We start from the raw sequence: 20,992 nt of genomic DNA, 5'->3' as shown, positions 1-20,992 counted from the left end.
CAAAACATTTCAACAGCACTGAAATTCTGAGCTACATGATTGTGTGGAGCTGGGGGTCTAATCAAAATATGTAACATTATGTACACATAGGTGAATATTCAGGAAAAGATTCGCTATTTATCGAGTTACGATGCTTTTCTTCACGCTCAAAGTGATCAGTTTGCATAGAGTGCACTGGATTCCATATGATTGACCGCTGCGTAATCAATACATTGGGTAGAAACACGAAGAAACTCGTTACACAGGAAACAAAACTCGCTAAAGAAGGGAGCACGAAATTGCCTAATCCCGGGTTAAGGCTTACCTGTTCCCTGCAAAAGTGTTTATGATTCACTTATCCATCTACTGATGATAATTTACTTGCAAGCTAAGTTCATGAAATTGTGCTATTCTTAGCACAGGCGAGCGGGAATTGTAAACAAAGCGTGAATTCGTGGCTTCACGGCAAACATAAAATGTGATATCTCCGGTTCTATAAGGCGTACAGAGACGATTGAAACCCGGTAAAATACTCTGTATTTCAAGGTGAATTTCTCCACAAAAGTGTGTACGATGCGCTATCTACTGATGACTAATTTGTTTGCAAGCAAAGTTTATGAAATTGTGTTATTTTTGGGAGTAGGGAATCATCGAGTTTGGATTGGAGTTCGAGTTGGACTTCATGAAAAATCGATAATATCGATTTGACACACCAAATTACTTTATCGATTGTCACCGATTTACGTTATCAATTGATAAAATCACTTGATCGATATCGATTTTTATCGATACCGGTATTCATCGATTGACTACGCTAACGTCTCTTTCTTTCTTTCCGACTCCGCCCTTCGGGCGACGATCATTTCCTCAGGTGACCACCGCCGCTTGTATTATTTCAACAGACGCTTAATAATCAGATGCTCTGTTCGATCACATTCTTAATTGTATCAACAAACTCACTTTGCCGAGGAATTTCGCTGTGAATTTAGCGGGAGTTTACATCAAATTTCATTTTCTGCGCCCTGACGTAGTTTACTTAATTAATTACTATTCTTCAATCATTCATGCAAAATAAGATGGGATATTAATTGAGTTTATCTAACTTTATTTTTGAACCACAGACAAATCGCAGGGAGTGTTATGCCCATTGTGAGGCGGTGTGTTTTTCAAAAATTACTGGTGTTACGTAGTGGTCTTATCCCTATCTTTTACGTGATAAATTAAACTGGGAGTTACTTAATAAAAAAACAGCGGCCAGGAGCACCTTTTTTCCACCAATATTTGATTTTGCGACTAAGTCGTTTCTATGAATTTCCTTTTCTTAAACATATTGCACTGTCGGCCTATAAGAAAAGTCTGTGGAGAAGGCAGGACCACTAAGTGTGGTCTTTCTCAAGGCGTGGTATGTCTGTTTTCTGGTACGTGCTCACAAAATGATGCGAGTCACTCGCATGTGTTAAGTGGGTGAAGGGAGCCCACGTCGCAATGAACCTTTTCGCGGTAAAATTGACCATTTTGAACTGATAAGTAGGCTTTTGTACATTATGCTTTTGTTTCCCCACTAAAATGCTCCACCTTAAAGGGGAAGTATCATGGGATTTTTGATATCTTTTGTTAAAAATGATGAAATAAGAACTTCAATAAGCTGCCAAATAATTCTAGAATGACGAGAGGAGCGAAATCAACTCAACTCTTGAAAGAAACAACTTGTGATCTGTTCTAGCGCATTTTGGAAACAAAAATGCGAGAACTTGAAAAACATTAGCCTAATCTTTTTCAAGTTTCAATCCATACCGGCCTACCCTGTCTCTGGCCAGAGGCACTAATCGACAGTTTTATTGCACTGGGGTGATAATTTTTTACAAACTTGACAATTATTTCGTTGTTTCTGCTGACAGTCAAACATTTTTGGGTTTTGAAATGACAGCAAATTTTCGTGATACTTCCGCTTTAATGCTCCATTTTTCCCACTAAAATGCTCGGTCTACCTCAAAATGGTCACTAAAATGCTCGGATAATGCTCATTATCCGCATCAGTGATCCCTTATCCCTCATTATACAGAGGTTTCAACAAGGTGTTAAAGCTGACACTATCAAACGAAGGTACCACAGGGTCACAGCGAAAACAAACATGGCCACCTTTGTGGCTTTGACTCTAAAACCTTGACTTCTCCTCGGTCTCCACTCGACTGTATAAGGGTGGCATTTGAAATTTTTTTGAATTTCGAGTACAAGCAGAAGTCTTCATTTTCTCTTAAAAAAATTAATTTTGTAGTCTCTGAAAAAAGAATCAATTTTCCGGGAGAATGTCACTAAAATGCACGAAAAAATGCTAGCATGATGTACAAAAGCCTACTGATAAGGCTAGCATAGAGAAAAATACTGTGTTGACCTGGGAAAAAAAAATGTCACATGATTTCTCTAAAATTTGAAATCTACACCAATCATAAATAGAAAAACTCAAGAGTAAAAAAAAAAGAATTTTTCCTCAATATCCGAGGTACATCTTACCTTACATGAAAACCGTGTTATCCCTTTTTAGCTTTTCGATACATTTATGATTTCTCTGATATTCTGTTCAATTCCACAGGAAAATTTACAGACCATTGAGAACTAAATGCACCACATCCATCAAATTTTGACAGAAAATGTTTTAGCTGCCATTTTAAGCTGAAGTTCATGGATCACTAAGATGTCAAACTTAACGGAAAAGATTTGTCATAGGATTCCGGATTTTTCCTATTCGAACAGTATATTTTGTGCTATGTTGTTTGGGTATTTGAAAATTGCAAATCTAAACATAGTTCTTCTTTCAGGGCGAAAGTTGCCACTAAACTCGGCCTTGCCAGCGACGGATTCAAATTTCCTTCGAGAGAAATAATAGGCCTTATCACGGTTTTCGACGCCATTTTGACGAGTATGCAATATGGCTTGAAACAACAGTGTTTGTATGGAAATCCGATGTCAATTAATTTTCATCAAACATTGCTTCTGAAAAATTCATGAATTTGAAACGTTTGGCACTAGGAAATGGATTTTAAGAAAAAACAATCGGAGGGATTTTTTGACATCGGATTTCCATACAAACACTGTTATTTCGAGCCTGTTTGCCTACTCGTCAAAATGGCGTCGAAAACTGTGATAAGGCCTATCGCGTAAAAACTCAAAAATTTTATCATTGTCGTATGCTTTGTGGTTTTGAAAGGGAATTAGTTGCAAAGCCAGACTAATTAAAAACAATACGTATCCGCCGCTTGTCAATTAATTACTGGGGCTCGTCTTCATACCACTGCGACACATTGCGGTAAGAAAATCGAATTTCTTTCTTGTCTTAATAAAAATGCGAGTGGGGTTTTAAATTTGCGTGGAACATTCCATGACTACCCTTCAACATACGTAAAAAAGTATGGAATTTTTTTTTAGAAAACAATAACAGAAGGCATGGAAAAGAAAAAAATAATTACTGAAAAATTTTATCACGAATTGAATCCGATTCTGACGTTTCTACAGAACCGAGCGAAAACCCTCGTAACGCACAGTAAAGTTGTAAAAAGTTCAAACCTAGCATACTCAATGTTTTTTTATAGTACTGTACAGGAACAAATTTCGCAAAATAAAATATGGCTTTGTATCTATTGGCTGTCAGGCTCACAAGATATTGTTGTAAAATATACACCCACCATCTTTTTCTATAGGGTATATTGTCCTCCTCATAAATTCCACTTTCGGAGGCCGTTGTTTTCATTTCGTCGTAAGGATAACTTGCGTTTTAGCTTTAAGTGAGTTTATATGAACCCTTCGAAAATTCTGCGTACATGAGCAGGGTTGACTGTCACATTGGGCCGGGCACGTGATACTAATAAACTAGATGAAACAGACGGCTTCCAGACTAGGTTGAACATGTTGAGCATGTTCCAAATCAACCGAAAAAAGACAAGTGAGTCAAAACACCTATGTTAGTCAAGTCCAAGTTTATTGAGTTATTCCACGACCCTCACGATTACGGAAACCATTTAAATTGTAATGGCACAAATACCTGAACATTTCTTTACAAATAATTAGAAACAGTGGTTTGCTATGATAATCCTAAGTCAAGACAAAACTACCAGTCACAGTCTTACAATTGAGGTAAAAAAAAAAAAAAAAAAAAAATGCCAGACATGTATACCTTACCATAAAACGTATGCACTTGACAATGCTTCAAATAGCATTACTGTCATGAAGGAGCATTGTCATCGCCTTTTAATTAATATTTATGGCATGTTTTGTTGACGAATTTAATATGAAGTTCCGTATCAGATCTCTTTTATTTCATCCTTCTTGGACATGAAATGCAAATTTAGATGTCTGCCGCAAATCTTAATAGTTCTGGGACGAGTTGCATAAAACTTAACGGCGAGCGTAAATGCTATCGTCAGACATTAAAATACTGAATGTGACTGGGATAAAGGTCTGGCGTTAGCAGTTACAGTTACGCCCGACGTTAAATTTTATGCAACTTACTCCTGGCCTTGAGCGTGTTCCCGAAATGGATGTGGCTTAAATCTTACAAAAACCAAATATTACCGCAGCAAATACACGTCATATAACATTTCAAATCCTTAAACCCTTTAAGTTCCGCACTTAGAAGTCCCAACAGCAAACTGCACTTAATTTCTCCAGAAAATACCACTTATTGGCCACTTTTAACAGAAAAAAGAAGAAAGGGCGTTCGTTGTTTATGAGGGTTATTCAGAGGTTGATTGACATCTAAAGGTGACAATGGCCAGGCCAGGCTTCTTTTATACCGGAACTTCTTGTTTAAAAGACATACTCAAAACCAAGGATACCCAACAAGGCTCTGCTTGTTTTCTGAAAAGCCGACTCGATAAATGAAAGGCAACCATTCTGCGAAGGACTTTATTTTATGAGAAATGATCATAATAAATGTGATTTAAGATTGAGTCGATCTCAGTTCGACCCTCAGGGCGAAGCCAGAGAGTTTTGCAACAGGACGTCACCTTTAAAATCTTTTTATGACATCTCACTGCTAAATGAAAGCTTTCGACCTTTTCCTTCCATGGTTAATTTGTTCAATTTTCCACTCCAAGGGGTCATTTTGGAGGCAGAAGAGTTAGTTATAGCGGTTACTTCACTGGTTACCATTAGCTCGACAATGCTCCTTTCATGAGTAATACATAAGATTGTCTTATCTCATCATTGGCAATCGACACAAATCAGTTCAACGTTGAGAATCAGCTTAGGGTATACACCACACTAAAGGGTTTATAATCCTCAGTTGTTCATTGGTTCCCCTATTGTCTCTTTGACATATATCTTGACATCTTGCATCGGGATCTCGCTTCTGCAATCCAAACTTAAAGACTGGCCTGAGCCACAGCACCCTTTGGCTAAAGAAAGAAGAAAGAAAAAAAGTTATGACACGGTAAAGTTAGAATGTGAATTTTATTCACCAACAAGCTTTTTTTGGTCATGAAAATAAAACAAAAACAACAAAAAAAACAAAAAACAAAAAACGCCCGATCAAGCACACCGGAACTTGTTTAAAACCACTCACGTTTCGATTGGTGGCCCAATAGAACACAACCTTCACGTCCTTGTCGCAGGTTAATTAAAATCTGACACCGTATTATACAAGCCAAATTTTAACAAATGCACAAATTGTACAATAGGCCATTTCCGAGCTGCTTTGAACCTCATTGTGAAAGCGAGGGTAAGAGCAAAGCTTTTCATACGAAGATTAGTTTTGTTTGCATATGAATGAAAACTAATTTTCATAATAAAACTTTTCCCTTAGCCTCGCTTTCATAATGAGGTTCAAAGCAACTCGGTAATGGCCTATTTTGGCTTTCTGATTTTATCTTTTCCCCGGCAGAACTATCTGAGAACCTGGAGCAGGGTCCCTGCGATTGTCAATTGAAAATATTTTTCTTGGACCTTACCGTGTGGTACTTTGCCAAGGCTTCTGTCAATCTACGACCAAACTCAGGAGAAACTTGGCTGAAGTTATGCACCTAAACAAACAAAAATGCCAAGGAGAAACACCGTAAGAAAATAAAATAGGAGTGTTGTGAGAAAGAATTAAATGAAATCCACCCCTACTGGTCCCACAGACTAAAACTAGTCCTCTGCCCCCCCCCCCCCCCCAAAAAAAAAAAGGGTGGGATGATACTGCCCTACAAAGGGTTTCTTCTGCTCCGAAGGGTATGGTTTTGAGTTGTCTTAAGGCTACAAATCTGGTTGGGTCTGAAATAGCACATGTTTTGTTTACTACAGCGAAGGCCTGGTTGGGCAAGGAATGGTTAAGTTCACCGAGGATTAATGTATTTTGTAGCTTCGTAACATGAAGTCCAGCAAATTCTTCTCTCCCTTAGTACAGTTTGGCTTTGGATTTTTTTGAATTGCCACTTAAATGTTGCCGTGGAAACGCTTTTTTAGCAAGAAAAACGCAAACCCTAAAGTTAACATTTAAATCCATAGTTAGTGCCAATCAGCTTTCAAACAACTGGGCACTGGTCTCTAGTAGGGTACATTTTTTGGTTTTAAAATGTGTCAAACCAGTTTAATTTTTACTTCCTTTGTGCAGTATCATTTCCATAATTAGAGACAAAGGGAAATGAACAAGCGAAGCAAAAAAAAAAAAAATTTCACCTTGTGAGAAAATACATATATATATATATATATATATTTTAAAATAGACTTACTGCTCGTTTTTGGAGAAACTCTTTGGCATCTTTCAGATGACCGGCAATGTTGCTCACCAGTCGTGATCTCTCTGCTTCAGACAATACTTTGTTCCAGAAAGTTGTAACCTATGTAGTAGATTTAAAGATATTCTTGAGTGTTCGAGTTAAACTGACACACTTTACTGTACACCACAACCAGCTACAAATACACTGTAGGGTTAAATTGGCCTGCATTTCTTGCTGGAGGCCAAGTCAAACCTTGGATGAACAATCAGCGAAATTGTACTCGGAGGGAAATGGAGAAAAGTGATTTGGTATTTTCTCGCTGCTCCTTGTCGCTGTTTACACTACTCATGGCGGCTCCGCTACAAAGACTTTACCTTTGCGTGTGAACAATGCCGTAAGCTACGCAGGCTAACAGAAAAATACCGTGGTGTCTAGGGGTCAGATCAATAAGGTTCTTCTCCTTACTACATTTACGAAAACATAACGTAATGAAAACAATCCGGAGGCAGACACGAGCATTATCGTTATGGACAACTACATGTATGTTAGGAGAATTAATTCAGGGTAACCATAACGATAGTATGACATGACTGAAAGCAAGATGTCAGAAGAATTTGAAAATACTGTTCAGTGTGCTGAGTAAGTTTATTATTACTACTAAGTTCTATTGGTATTACTATTATTTTTATTAAGTACTGTTATTATTATTATTATTATTATTATTATTATGCAAACTGACCTGTGAAAAATTATCTTCATCGGCAGTGTTATAACGAGCCACATCACCAGTCACCTAAAGGTTCAAAAAGCATAAGGTTAAAACATTTGCGATAAATTAACTGAGGGCTATTATAACAACTGTACAAACTTGGTACCTAAGAAGAGGTATAATTATATTCCAAGAGGGTGTGGAAGGGTGCATTTGACTGGCCATATCCCAGAATAAGACTACATACAATGATAACTCAAAATCCCTCATAAGAGGTTTATGGAGTTACTGGAATACAGAAATTGGGTGGGTGTTCACTGTTGAATTGAGAGTACCTTGGCTCCAGAGGGCCTTTAAATGCAAAAAGGCAATTGTTTAAGTAAACACAATACTTTTGATGATATACATGTGCCCAACACCCCTTCATCTCCATGAACAAAACCAAACTTCAAGAAAAGTAGATCAAATTATAATTTTGCTAAATACTGAAAAATCAACAGCACCAATGGAAAGTACATGAAGAAGCCTGGGTATCTCACTCAACCCACTCAATATGAGAGGAAAATACCTTCACTGTTTGTGGTGAATACTTCAAATTATCCAATGGTCCAGCAAAGCTGTTGGGAAAGTAGTTTGGTGCGCCCTCTAGTAGAAGAAGAAAATAAAAAAGGAACAGTAATGTGCGACCTTCACACATAAAATAACTCGACTCACAAAGTTAGTGCAGTCAAATGGTCTTGAGTGACCTCACTAGTAAACATCTTTGTAAAATTCTCTTTCAATCAGCTCACAGTCAAAGACCACAACACTGCATTTAAAATCTCTTGTATGCAACCATCGCCCACAAGTTGTTTGAGTGGCCTTTTCTGATCCAGAATAGTAAAATTTAAAGAGATTCAACTGTATTCACTGCACAAAATGAAAATATTCTCGATGTACAGGTAGCTTGTTTCCGAACAAGGGTGCTGGATTACATCAGTCCTTGCCAATTTAAATGTTATACATAACAGACACCATGCCTAACTCTTAATCATCTACATGTAACTCTCACAAACAAAAAAAGCTGTGAGTATTACAGTGTACGTAATATTTCCACCAAATAAAAATGTCAAGGCAGAGGAGAAAATGCTAAAATGATCTGAATTGACACAAGACACTGAATGACAGCTAAATGGGAGGTGGGGTTATGCTGTGTCCCCATTATTGATTGTCGGATGAATTTCTTCTAAGCATTCTAAGCATTATCAGAGAATAAGTCTACCTTGATTGTCAAATGTCTGTGGCCCGTCTCTCTGGTAGTTGGTCACCCTGGTCCTGTAAGGGCAGTTCACAGGCAGCTGAAGATAGTTGGTTCCCAATCGATGAAGATGAGTGTCATGATATGAGAACAGGCGACCCTGGAAGTAAAATGATCATGCATTACTGCTCAATTATTTTATTATTTACTGTATATAGCTTCAATAATTTGAATACATCTGTGCACAAGCTACCTAGGGTAGGGACTCCTCATTTAATGACACAGAGTTACCTGGTAAAATTTAAGAGGGAGGAGAGGAAGGGCACGGGGAAAATTAGTCTCAAAAGTAGAGCGCATCTTATGGAGGAGGTTCGAAAGGATTTTTACAGTAGCTATGAGTGTGCAACCTACACACACCATATATGTAAGGACTGGATGCATGCGTCAACAGCACTGAATTCTATCAAAAGTTGATACAACACACTGGAAGTAAAAATGTAGAGAAAATTGTGCAGAAAGTAGCACAGAGGCAAGCCACCTGTTGACTATGCAGTGCTAAATTAAACTATAAAGCACAGTGTATAGGCATTAGTAAATCTTCAGTGAGTCTATCTTGCTGTTTCCCTTTATTGACACATGAAAAGGCATAAAAAATTTGCACATAAATACACAGCAGTGTTCAAAAACCAATTTTTGTCATAAAGCATGTCGGGTGACACATCCATGGCAGGCAACAATAGAGAGATTAAGCACCACGTTTGCGGCAAACGGCAGAAATGATACCATGTTTAACCTTCATTTGCCGCTCGCTGTTTTCAGTTTCTCAAAAATTCAGTGTTCTTGCGTCAGAGTTAAAGGCCAGTATTAGTTTGTACTACATGTATTTTCATCTACGTGCTCATATTTTGAAGAAAACATAAACGCGAATCTGACGTTTGCCGTTTGCCGTTTGCCGTAAACATAGTTACAAACCTGAAGCATCTTATCTGGAGATGCTTCAATTCCAGGAACCATGCTGGCAGGGTTGAAAGCGCTCTGCTCTATCTCAGCAAAGTAGTTCTTTGGGTTGCGGTTGAGCACCATTTTGCCAACAGGGATGAGCGGATACTCAGAATGTGGCCAGATCTATGGGTTAAATGGGGTAATGAAATGACTGAACAAACAAACAAAATTAATATATCTCAACTTTCAGACTGAAAATGTTCTGTTCAGGTTAAAAAAAATTACCGTGCATTAAAGCCTGCGTTGTAAATATGAAAATGTGTTTTTGCAGTTCTGTTCTTTAAGTGCTACAAACGTGTACATGCATGTACATGCACCCTACCAGTGGCACAGAACTTCCCTCAGAATACATGTAGTTCATTATAACAAAGAAAATCCTACAAATACTTTAGCCTTCCACTTTAAAAGTATACATTTGTATATGGTAATATTGCTACAACAAAGAAGTCTTCAACATTTTCTGCCATTGATTTTGGTCCCATGTGTATACTTTGTTTTTCATTACTTAACTGAGGGAGCCCATTCCTTATGAGCCCGATGGCTTCCCTTGGGCTTCCTTGCTATTAGTGTCTAAACAATAATAATTTGCATTTGTACACTTTTAATGGCAAAACAATAAACTGAAACTGAACTAAAACTGAAACTGAAACTGAAACAAGTAGAGTTAGAAACTTCATTAATTGAGATGATTTACATGCTAAAATTAAGGTTGATCCATGTAATTTTTTTTTAACATCTGTGAATTTTGTAATTTAAAATTTTTCAAACCAGTTTATTTATTTTCCTTTGTGCAGCATTCATTACCATAATCTGAGAAAAAGTTAACTAAAAATCAAACTGGTTTGAAAACTTTGACCCCAAAAATTTTTGAACCATTAAAATGTGTGTAACACACGTGTTCTTGGTGCACATCAATTCCAACTTAAAAATTAACGCACATTTTACATATATTATATAAGTAGATTCTGCTTAATCCCTTTGGTGAGTTATGCTTTAACAATGAATGCTCCCAATGAGTAAGTGCCCAATGCACTCAATATAGATGAAAAAGCATTGCCCATGATTACATGCCAGTTGTGTATATGGGGTACACAACTTGTGATCATTCAAAGCACCTTCCAAGTAAGTAGGGTGCTCTTAACCATTGCAGGCCCTTATCCTGCTCATGAGATGGCTCCCCTTTTACAGTTAATGGTTCTTAAAGAGCTGGGTACTAAATATAAAAGATTCAAGGTACATGTACAGTCTAAGTATAATACACAACTAAATATCATAATACCTTGGTGAGATCAAATGGATTCCAGCCAAAACTTTCAGCCTGTTCAAAGGTCATCACTTGGATAGACATGGTCCACGATGGCTGATGTACAAAAACAACCATCATATAATTAAATCTGTCTAAAACTATTGTTACCTTCAAGTAGACACAGTCAACTCTCACCTTGCAGACACCTCGCTATTAGTAAATTACAGACACCCCGATAATATGGCCAGCAACTAGATCCCCGACAAAAATAATTTACAGATGTTTGACTGAAACATATTCTTGCTATTACAGACTCTTGCTATTATTACGACACAAACCCATGGTCCCAAGGTCAACATCCACAATAAAAGGAGTTGACTGTAATTTGTACACTTAATTAGCATAACCCCCTGAAAGTGTAATCAGTTTAATTGCTGGGTATGCATGACCTTATCAATCATAAATCAATTTCAATTAAATTATAATCAAACTGTACACTGAACATGGCTTAAATACATAATGGTCTTACTTGATCTAGAAATAGCGACAAAATATCTCATTTTACTTACTGGATTTCCATTAGCAATGGCATTGTAAAGCATTCTGTTGTTGTAGTCTGGATCAGAACCAGCCAGCTTCTCAGCTCTGTCTGGAAGTACACATTTCACACCCTGGTCAGTCTGCCAAAAAAAAAAAAAGGCATTTTAATGTACACCATTTACAGAACAATGCCCACTTTTCACTTATTAAGATTAATTTGCAGTGTACTTTGTAAGAGCTGTAACCTAAATCTACATCATTTCACTTTGTTAATCTAGGTCAGTTTGCTTCTTCCTCTTAGTGAATGACAAGTACATGCAGTGTTCATAATTTGACTTCACTAAGATTTTGGATAATGAGATTTTGGTATACTTTGCAACAAACTGAAATGAAAATTAATTTTAACTGTGAGCCAGAAACTTACTTTTCTACATTGAGCATTACATGTAATGTAAACATGCAAAGTTGACCAACACTGTGTACATGTACCTTGACATGGAACTTGCAGTAGACAGCCTCCCCTTTGTCATTCACCAGTTTGAAGGTGTGACTTCCATACCCATTCATGTTCTGATATCCGTCAGGAATACCACGATCACTGAACAGGAAGCACACTTGATGAGTGGTCTCAGGACGCAGAGTAACGAAATCCCAGAACATATCAGGATCCTGCTCAAAGCAAAGATGAGGGGTCACACTCCAAACTACATAATTATGTCAAAACATTTTTCTTGTTCCATCTTTCTTTCTCTATCACTGTATGATCAATAGCATGAAAGTATAGAGCTGTACATGCATACAAGAACTACAGATGTCTTCAATGTATAACAAGTACAGTACTTATAATCAAAGATTAGGGAGTGTGTACGATGATCTCTATCCCAGGCTCTCTCTACTTTGCCAAGTTGGAGATGATGTCATCAACCCTGCAAAATCTGCAGGGGATGCCATTTACACATCCCAAAGTCCATTCATTCAATCAATGTTGTCTCATACAATCTTGACTCTAACGTGTAGGTTCACCACAATACCAACATTTGTTGTCTGTTTTAATACCATATCTATATAGCTCCTTTTAGGTAACTATTATTCTATGAATTAAATTGAATTGAAATTTCCTTTAATTTGGTTTACTTTCCTTACAAACGCTTTTTAATGAAGTGAAGGTTTTTTTCCAGGCGTCACCAGCAACAGACTGTGTGTGTGTGTAAGTGGCAGCTAACAACAATAATAATAATAATAATAATAATAATAATAATAATAATAATAATAATAATAATAATAATAATAATAATAATAATAATAATAATGAATTAGGAAATTTTTTTCTTCCTATTAGTTAGCTAAGCTGTCTGTCATAAATTATAACCACTTTAAAACTCAAATTTTATCTCAGTTAATTATGTATTCCAGATTTAAAGTAGTAAGTGGTAGGTTCACACAAGCAGATATTTTCTTTCACTTTGTTTGCTATCAGTGCACAGTTTACATGTATTAACCGGCACGACTAAATTTTTTAAAATATTGCACTACAGGTGTGATGCCATGCACATTTCTTGCAGGGAGCTGTGTTGCTCCTTATGACCTTCAGCTTGCACTCCTGTAATGTGTGTACTGCCTCTCATATGTGGATTTTGCAAGTGACTGTGCAGTCACACCATATGAATCTGAGGTTGTCCATTAAGTAGCTGGTAGCTGGCTAATTTGTGGCCAGCAACTGGAGTGAGCACATATAATTTATAGCTTCCTGCTTGGAGTTTGAAAATGACTAAAAACAATGGGTGACTTAACTCCTTTGGAAACATTGCCAGTTGAACTGGCTTCTTCATTTCTTAATGGCAGCCCTGATAAATTATATTTACTTATTACAGTGTAAATGTTAAAAAAAAAAAAAAAAAAAATCATAGTTAATATTGGCTACCTTCAAATGAGTAACAGGATTCCTCTTCTGAGTATGAATAAAGCTGGGGAACTGCAAACAACAAAATACATGCTTGATCAGTTATTGAAGGAACTCAAGGTTTAATGCAATTCTTAGAAGTTAAACTGTAAATTTTAATTGATAAGTCAATTAAACAATCTAATTATAACCAATCAAAAAAAAAAAAAAAAAAAAAAACATGGCTCCAAAATCAAGGTTACATTTACATGTGAGTTTACGGCACTATAATTTTGTAACTATTTTAAGGATAACTGAAACCATACCAGGATAGGGTCCCTGATAAAGAAGATTGGAGTGTTGTTTCCTACAAGATCCCAGTTTCCTTCTTCAGTGTAGAACTTCATGGCAAACCCACGAGGATCACGGGCTGTGTCAGCACTCCCAGACTCACCACCTAGAGATAAAACAATTTATAAAAGATGTGATGTACAGTCATACATTATTAAATAATGTTTTCTACCAGTAACAAAGGTTCACCAACATGACAGAGCACAAAATATCAAAAACAATAGAACAAAACTTGTAAGCGCTATGTAAACAAGATTGATACAATAGATTGTCACAATGGTTTACTGTAGATAATCTGCTCACAAGGAACTTTAAAATAACCTAAAACAATTCACCATGCAAGAGCTACATGTACAGCCAAGAGAGTTACGTGAGTTAAGAACACTAATGCACAGTTTATGGTCAGAACATTTACTTACTTGATGAACATGGATAGGGCCAATCATATTTGTAAAAGTGATGCTTAGTTCATTTTGTTATATTTCTCTAACTATTTTTTACCACTGTTTTTCATGTAAATATTTTTATAATTATATTTCTTATGTGCTGGTCACCGATTGATACCAGTCTATCAACCTTTGTTGTTTGACTGACTGGTCTTTCATCAGGATAAATAAAGTTATTATTATTATTATTATTATTATTATATACAATCACCTTAACAACTGAAATATCTCCTACATATAAGTAATGAACTGTACCACATATAACAAAAATACCATTCAACAGATCACATTAATTTTGTTAAGCTCTCGCAGGATAAAGGGCAGAAGTGGAATCCAAATTTCTCCAAATTTTGCTAATTTATCATGATCATATGCGGCCCTATGCCCCACTGGGGGCTCAAAGGACTAAGGAGGGGATATGCTCCACAGTATATTAATTATTTTAATGTAATTAGTACAATTTATAACAAAAATGTTGATGTTTCATTCTTTTGCCTATTAAGGCCTGAATTTAACAAATTAACTTATGACTTTTGCTAGAAACTGACCTGATGTTTGGTGGATAAGATTAAGTTCCTTTTTTTGTACCATGAGTTAAAGAAATTTGGATCCCAAGAGTTTTCCTCTGAGCCCTGCATTTGAATGGTTGCAATTCATGATTCATGGCATGACTTGAATACTAACATGTACAACTGCAATCTGACACAAGTTGAGATAATTTGAATCTAGATAGGAATACAAAAACATTTAATAAGCAAATATACCCACCCACTGTGGAGAACCGTACAACACAAGGGGTTCTTTTGCCAATCCTTTCAAAGATCTTAGCCTTGCAGTACTTGGAGATGTCATTGGTAACCTCAAAGTATCCAAACGCTCCACCTCCCTTGGCGTGCACCACTCTCTCAGGGATTCTTTCTCGGTCAAAGTGGCTCATCTCATCCAGAAACTGGACGTCCTGAAGCAGGACAGGTCCTCTGGGTCCCACCGTCATGGTGGCTGTCTTGGTATCAATGGGAACTCCAGTTCCAGTTGTGAGGACATCAGGTGTCTTAAAACAGTGGAGACTTTCATTGTGGTTAAAAATATTTTGCTTGTAGTCATGCATGGTTATAAAATACTGAAAGGGTTAAAAGTTGACACTGGCTTCAAAAGCTATATCAGGATGTTTTGGTTGCTGGTGCAACCTTCTTTAGGTAAGAAAGTAAATGACTAACAGCATCCCTGGTGTTATGTGAATAAATATTAAAAATATACCAGAAATGTGATAATGAATGTTTCTTAAAATTAATATAGTTTTTAAAGCCAGTGTCAACTTTTAACCCTTTAGACTTTTATTACCTTATACACTGTCTTAATAAGTCACATGCACACTGAAGCAGGGTATTCTTTTTTTGCTTATTTTGTTTAACTTTACATTGTGCAGGTAATTGGATTATAAAAGCAAAATGCTGTTAAGCCGCTCGAGTTCCGCATGTTTCAGTTAACCGCAACACAAGCTGAACATCAGCAAAGTAGAACTGATATGAGATGACTAAATGCGTTTCACAACACTAATCTGCATTGCACAATTCAGCATCCAAACTACATTTAATTTCCTTTAGTAAGAAAAGGCAACTGAACTGAATTGAGGGAATATTGGCAGAATGTATAGCACAAGGATGATTTCAAATCATAAAATTGATAAACCCTGGATTAATAAATTATTGTATTCTTGAATGTGATTTGCTATCCTTAGCAGTATGACATAACCAACAGTGTCAATGGACAGTGTGCACCATCATGCATGTTTACTTCAATAACTTATTTTTTCCAATACACTGAAACATGCAATTAAGGGCAGTGTCTACTAATAAAGAATTATTTTTGTGTGTTTTATGACTGTGCGGAGAAAGTAGATCTTAGCAAGGGCTATTGAAATCCAAAAAGAAAAACTGGTTGGGGATAACCATGCATTTTTTAGAGATAATTAAAATGCAACAATTATTCTAAACAAAGTAAAATACAAAGCAATGTACGGCTTTTTTTTCTCTTAATTACAGCTTTATTATCTCTGAAAAATGCATGGTTTCCAAGGGCACTTTCTAAGTTCTGTTTTCTCCACATAGTTTTAATCCGAGCAAAAATATCCCTGCATGAGTGATAAAAGTTGTCATCGTCCTTAAAATATTGTCTTTCATTCTCCACATGTTTTCCTAGAGCTATTATTTTGTTACAGATGTGATTACCTGGTAACTGCGCTTTGTGTTGTCCAATTAAGTTTGTAATAATTTATCAATTAGCTGTGATTAAATAATTTGGACTCAGATCCTATGATTTTGTCAACCGCTCATAAATGAATGAATGAATCATTTATGACATTACCACAAGTAATTAATCACATTTATTAATCTGATCTATGCAATCATTAACGCACCAGTCAAGTAAACCCCTGCACGATGCCCTCCCCCCTCCTCCCGGCCGGGACATAGCAGGGCATTTGCGGGGAATTTTACCGTTATTTGACGAGCGAAAGGGCCGCAGGTATCGGGGACCTCTTTGGCACGCCATCCAAGAACAGCAGGGGAGTGGACCAGAGTATTTTCCACCGAAATGTCAATGTCAATTCTTGGCTGGGTCAAGAATCGCTAATCTGGCCAGATGGCGGCTTTTGGCCATGTAAAGAAGGTAATAGCCGTTTTATCTTAATCACCTTATATCTTTGGCTGAAATTATGCCATCCATCTTTAAGGTTGTTGTATAATAATTCTAAGAACACATAAATAAAATTTATTGTTTTGTGAACAAAAATCTGTTGTCACAGTTTTTACTCGCACTTTATACCAAAGAGCTGGAGATAAAAAGATAATGATCTTTCTCTAGAGCCAGTGTGAAGCTGTGGAATGAGTTACCACCAAAGCTCTGGGTATTACCCAAATCGCTATTCAAAAAGAAAATCAAAATTGTACTATTTAACAACCTAGAATCTGCTTTACCAGGATTTTGAACCTCTAGTAACAAAAGTCAAATCACACTGACATAGTTGTATATTACCGTTTTTTCATTCTTTTCCTTCCTACCCTATTTCATGTTTTCCTTGTCTTTTCTCCTGTGTTGCCTTTCAAGAAGCTCAAAAAAGTTCTTCATTATTTTAGTCCTCCCAGAAACCTTTCCTTATTCTTGTATCTTTGATCTTACATGTATAGCTCAGTCTGCCTTCTTACTTAGCAGTTAAAGTCATTCTTTCTTTTTGTCATCCTGGCCGTCCTAAATTAGCTTTGCTACATTTATACAAACACCTAATAAAGTTGAATAGTTGAATAAGCACTTGAAAAGCATTGTATGGGGTGGCATGTGTTCTTGACAAATAAAGTTTAACCCATTTACATTAGCCTGTGACTTCCACTCTTTTTCAACAAGAGCGGGGGATATGAGTGGGGTCATTAGCTTCAATTAGAGGAAAAACCTGACCTTGGGGTGTGGGGCATTTTGCAACTTTAGCAGTGAACGCTTGTCAAATGCTCCGCTATGTCCCGGCCGAGGAGTGCAGGGGTTTACATTGACTAACCATTGAGTAACTCTTTGTGCTAATAATGTTCTGTGATGGGAGAAAGTCAAGGTTAATCACTTTTTAACTCAAGTTTAATATCGTTTGATGAGATTCATTATTTTTACACTCGATTTTGTTTGCTAATCTGGATAGCCAGGGAGTCCGTAATCCCTTGGGTAAATATTATACTCCCGGGGAAGGAAACTAAATTACAGCATATCCATATCACCAATTTCAGGTCAACATAGTAGGAATAAAAATCCATTTACAAGAAGTCAATGATAAATGTACTGCACAAGTAGAGTTAGGAAACAAAACCACACAATTGACACAAACTGGAAATGGATTGCATAATACATGTAAGCCAACATCGAACACGACCTTTGAAAAAATACAATCGACTGAAAAATATATTTTTGAATTCTCGGTGATGATTTTGATAATACAGAGGTAAGCATCCCCGAAAAACGGGCAATCAATGGTAAAGACTTAATGATCTGAGCTGTTCATGAAGAAGTTTTGAAGTAAATCCTGACCCCTGACACGTCCAACGGGGTCGAGTAAGCAGTCAGAGGCTACCCATAGTGCAGTTGCTCAAAACAAAGCAAGAAATTAAAGCAAAACGTCCAAGCACTACTCACTCAATACACAAATCAAAACCATTCATTTGAATCGTCTGAAGATCGAAGGAGACGGCGACAAACTGAATGTTATGTTATGCAACCCAAATCTTTGTTAAAATTTGTATGGTACGTACATATATGTAATTTGTACCCAACGAGAAACACTGTGTGTAAGAATTCAATTCATGTAACTTACGATCGTTCAGCACAAAATAGGTTTTAAAATTCTTGCCTATATTACAACAACTTTATCTTTTGGAAACGAAAAAGAAAATTAATGCTACAATAAAAAATAGGCAGTCTCAGACTACATGTGTCTACTGCAGTGCTGGTATAGAAATGTGATATAAAAGAATTGAAGAAAAGGGAAATAAGACTGAAATGAAAACGAAGAGGGAGGAGTGGAAATAGGATAGAGATAAAAAAAAAATGGTTGTAAAAATGTTGCACAGAATACTGGTGAGTGGAGATTAAGCTGGTATCGTTTACCACAAACATTTTGTATGAAGAGAACTGTAACTTTATTCTAACATAAACAATATATTATATAATCTTACAACGTGAACCACAACTTTGTACTGAAAGCAATGCAGCAAAGTTCTAAACATAACTGAGCACTGAAAGCAAAGTTCTAATCTGAAACGTAGGCATAAAATGCAACAGAAACTGTTAATTAATCTATACTGAACTTATGAATGGCAAGTATCATTCTTTAACCCTTTGACTCCTGTCGTGTTTCCATAGTTTTCGCATAAATTAACTTTTTCCTAGAGCGGTTTAACTTAATAAAATGCGCAGTAGATAAACAAATGTCGTCGTAAAAAGCAAATCAACATCGGAAAACATCATTTACCGTATTGTCGCCATTGTCCTGATCCGGAAAAACAATCGCTTAGATCTCGGTCAGTCGAGGATTAGCGTCGGCTTTCGATAGGATTCCATTTGGGATTCCTGTGGCATTTACACTCTTACACTCTTTCACTCTTTCACTCTTTCACTCTTTCACTCAACCCGATGACATAGTGTCTACGCTTCTCTAGAAGCCGTAGACACAAAAATATAACTTCAACTGTCTAATGATGGAATCCCATACAGTACGTATACGTACGTCGCTTGCATGCAAATTTAACTCCATTCTAAGCGGGATAGCAGCCCCGCGCTTGCATCGTTTGCACTAAGTTCATACCTTCTTGCTTTGGGCGAATTCACCCAGCTGCTCTGTTGCTTTTGTACGGTTTGCCATTGCTGGTTTCTGCACGAAACTATCCCCTTTAGTGCCACCCCAGGTCCCAACTCTATTGTATTAAGACAACGAGAACGCAAAAGGGGTCACGTGGCCACGACTCCAAATTTGGATGAAAGCGTGTGGGCATGGCAGGGGTGGGGAAGGTAGGGGCTCGCAGACCCTGGTACATACAAGAACTGAGTCAGGAGCCCGGTCAGGAGCGACCTTGAACGACTAAAACCACGGTATATTGAAACTTCTTTGAAGAGTGAGCATATGTACTAGGAGCAAGTGGCGCTCGAGTAATCAGTGAGAATAAACCGAAATAGTCTCTAGATATCCCTAGCGCACCGTATTTTAAACACGAAGGGTTCAGGTCAGGTTTAGGTATTTCTTTTGAGCTGAGAACTTGCTGGCATGGTCAAGGGTCTTGACAGTGCGTTCGTAGCTTTTGCGTTTGTAGCTAACATTCGTTGTCTCATAGTCTGGAGCGAGGGAAGACAGGGAATCTAGACCCAATCTACGCTATCGAAACTGCATGCCTGCAGAGTTCACCCTTTCGTCAATTCGCGTCTCCTCCGTAAACTTCAAGTGTAAAAATGAGATCCTGTGTGAAAATATGGCTGATTCACTTTATAGTATGAATATTCCCTGCTGTCTTTGTTTGATGTTATATATTAATTGGAATATTCAGGTCGCTGTAAGTCGATCCTAAGCCAGTCTCTCCGTGTTGAGTGAGCGACCCCGTGATCTTAGTGATGTAATAAGAATAAGCTGTGCTATTTCGTTCACTGTCACTGCATGTAGGTTCGCCTGTGGAGTAGTGTTCACGACTGCCTTTAAGCAGGAGACCGGGGTTCGAATCCTTGCCGGTGAACCATATTTTCACATAGTGCGCTGTATCTTACTTTTACAAATATAAATAAATAACAAGATATCAAATGTGAATAAGGGAGAAACGAAGAATCGATCCGAGTCCCAGAGGGCGGGATCGAGTATTCGTTTCTCTCTTATTCACATTTGATATCTTGTGGTTGTTTGTCCGTTAGTATAAATAAATAAATAAATAAATAAATAAATAAATAAATAAATAAATAAATAAATAAATAAATAAATAAATAAATAAATAAATAAATAAATAAATAAATAAATAAATACTGTTTAGCATCTTCAGGCCTAATTTACAGATTTTTCTATCCGCGACAAGGAACAAAAGCTGAACACTTAGTCGGACTGCTATTCGCGTGTTAAAAGTCGGAAATCGTACAGCCAAAACCAAAGTTATCAATTGCAAACTAACCAATCACAACAGACGTTACATGTAAATGAACCAACCAGAACCAGTGTCAAACGTGGGAAAATTGGCGCAAGTCGGGATTTGTTTTGGTCAGAGTTTTGTTAATTAATCACAGCGCAGTAAAGCAAAACCAACTGAAAACCGCCTATGTGATTATTTTATAGTGTCATCGGCTAAGAGAGCTCAGCTTGTGCTGTTTTCTGTGAAATATAAGTTACACAATGATCTTTGGATAAC

At 37.0% G+C, this 20,992-nt stretch overlaps 1 protein-coding gene across 1 annotated transcript; it reads right to left on the bottom strand.

Moving 5' to 3' along the window:
• Positions 1–3,935: 3,935 nt before the first annotated feature.
• Positions 3,936–19,553, bottom strand: LOC146474857 (catalase-like). Its single transcript, XM_085116608.1, has 14 exons — positions 19,420–19,553; positions 14,850–15,132; positions 13,611–13,741; positions 13,327–13,377; positions 11,895–12,074; positions 11,435–11,545; positions 10,899–10,979; positions 9,590–9,742; positions 8,642–8,777; positions 7,949–8,025; positions 7,411–7,464; positions 6,684–6,791; positions 5,922–5,993; positions 3,936–5,369 (listed from the first exon to the last, which is right to left on the bottom strand). Exons 1-14 carry the CDS (start codon positions 19,474–19,476, stop codon positions 5,337–5,339), a joined length of 1,527 nt encoding a protein of 508 aa, XP_084972734.1. The 5' UTR covers positions 19,477–19,553; the 3' UTR covers positions 3,936–5,336.
• Positions 19,554–20,992: the final 1,439 nt, after the last annotated feature.

Source organism: Pavona decussata, unplaced genomic scaffold (assembly GCF_977016875.1).
Source record: "Pavona decussata unplaced genomic scaffold, jaPavDecu1.1 SCAFFOLD_87, whole genome shotgun sequence".
NCBI lineage: Eukaryota > Metazoa > Cnidaria > Anthozoa > Scleractinia > Agariciidae > Pavona > Pavona decussata.
This window is presented reverse-complemented; position numbering and strand designations above follow the sequence as displayed.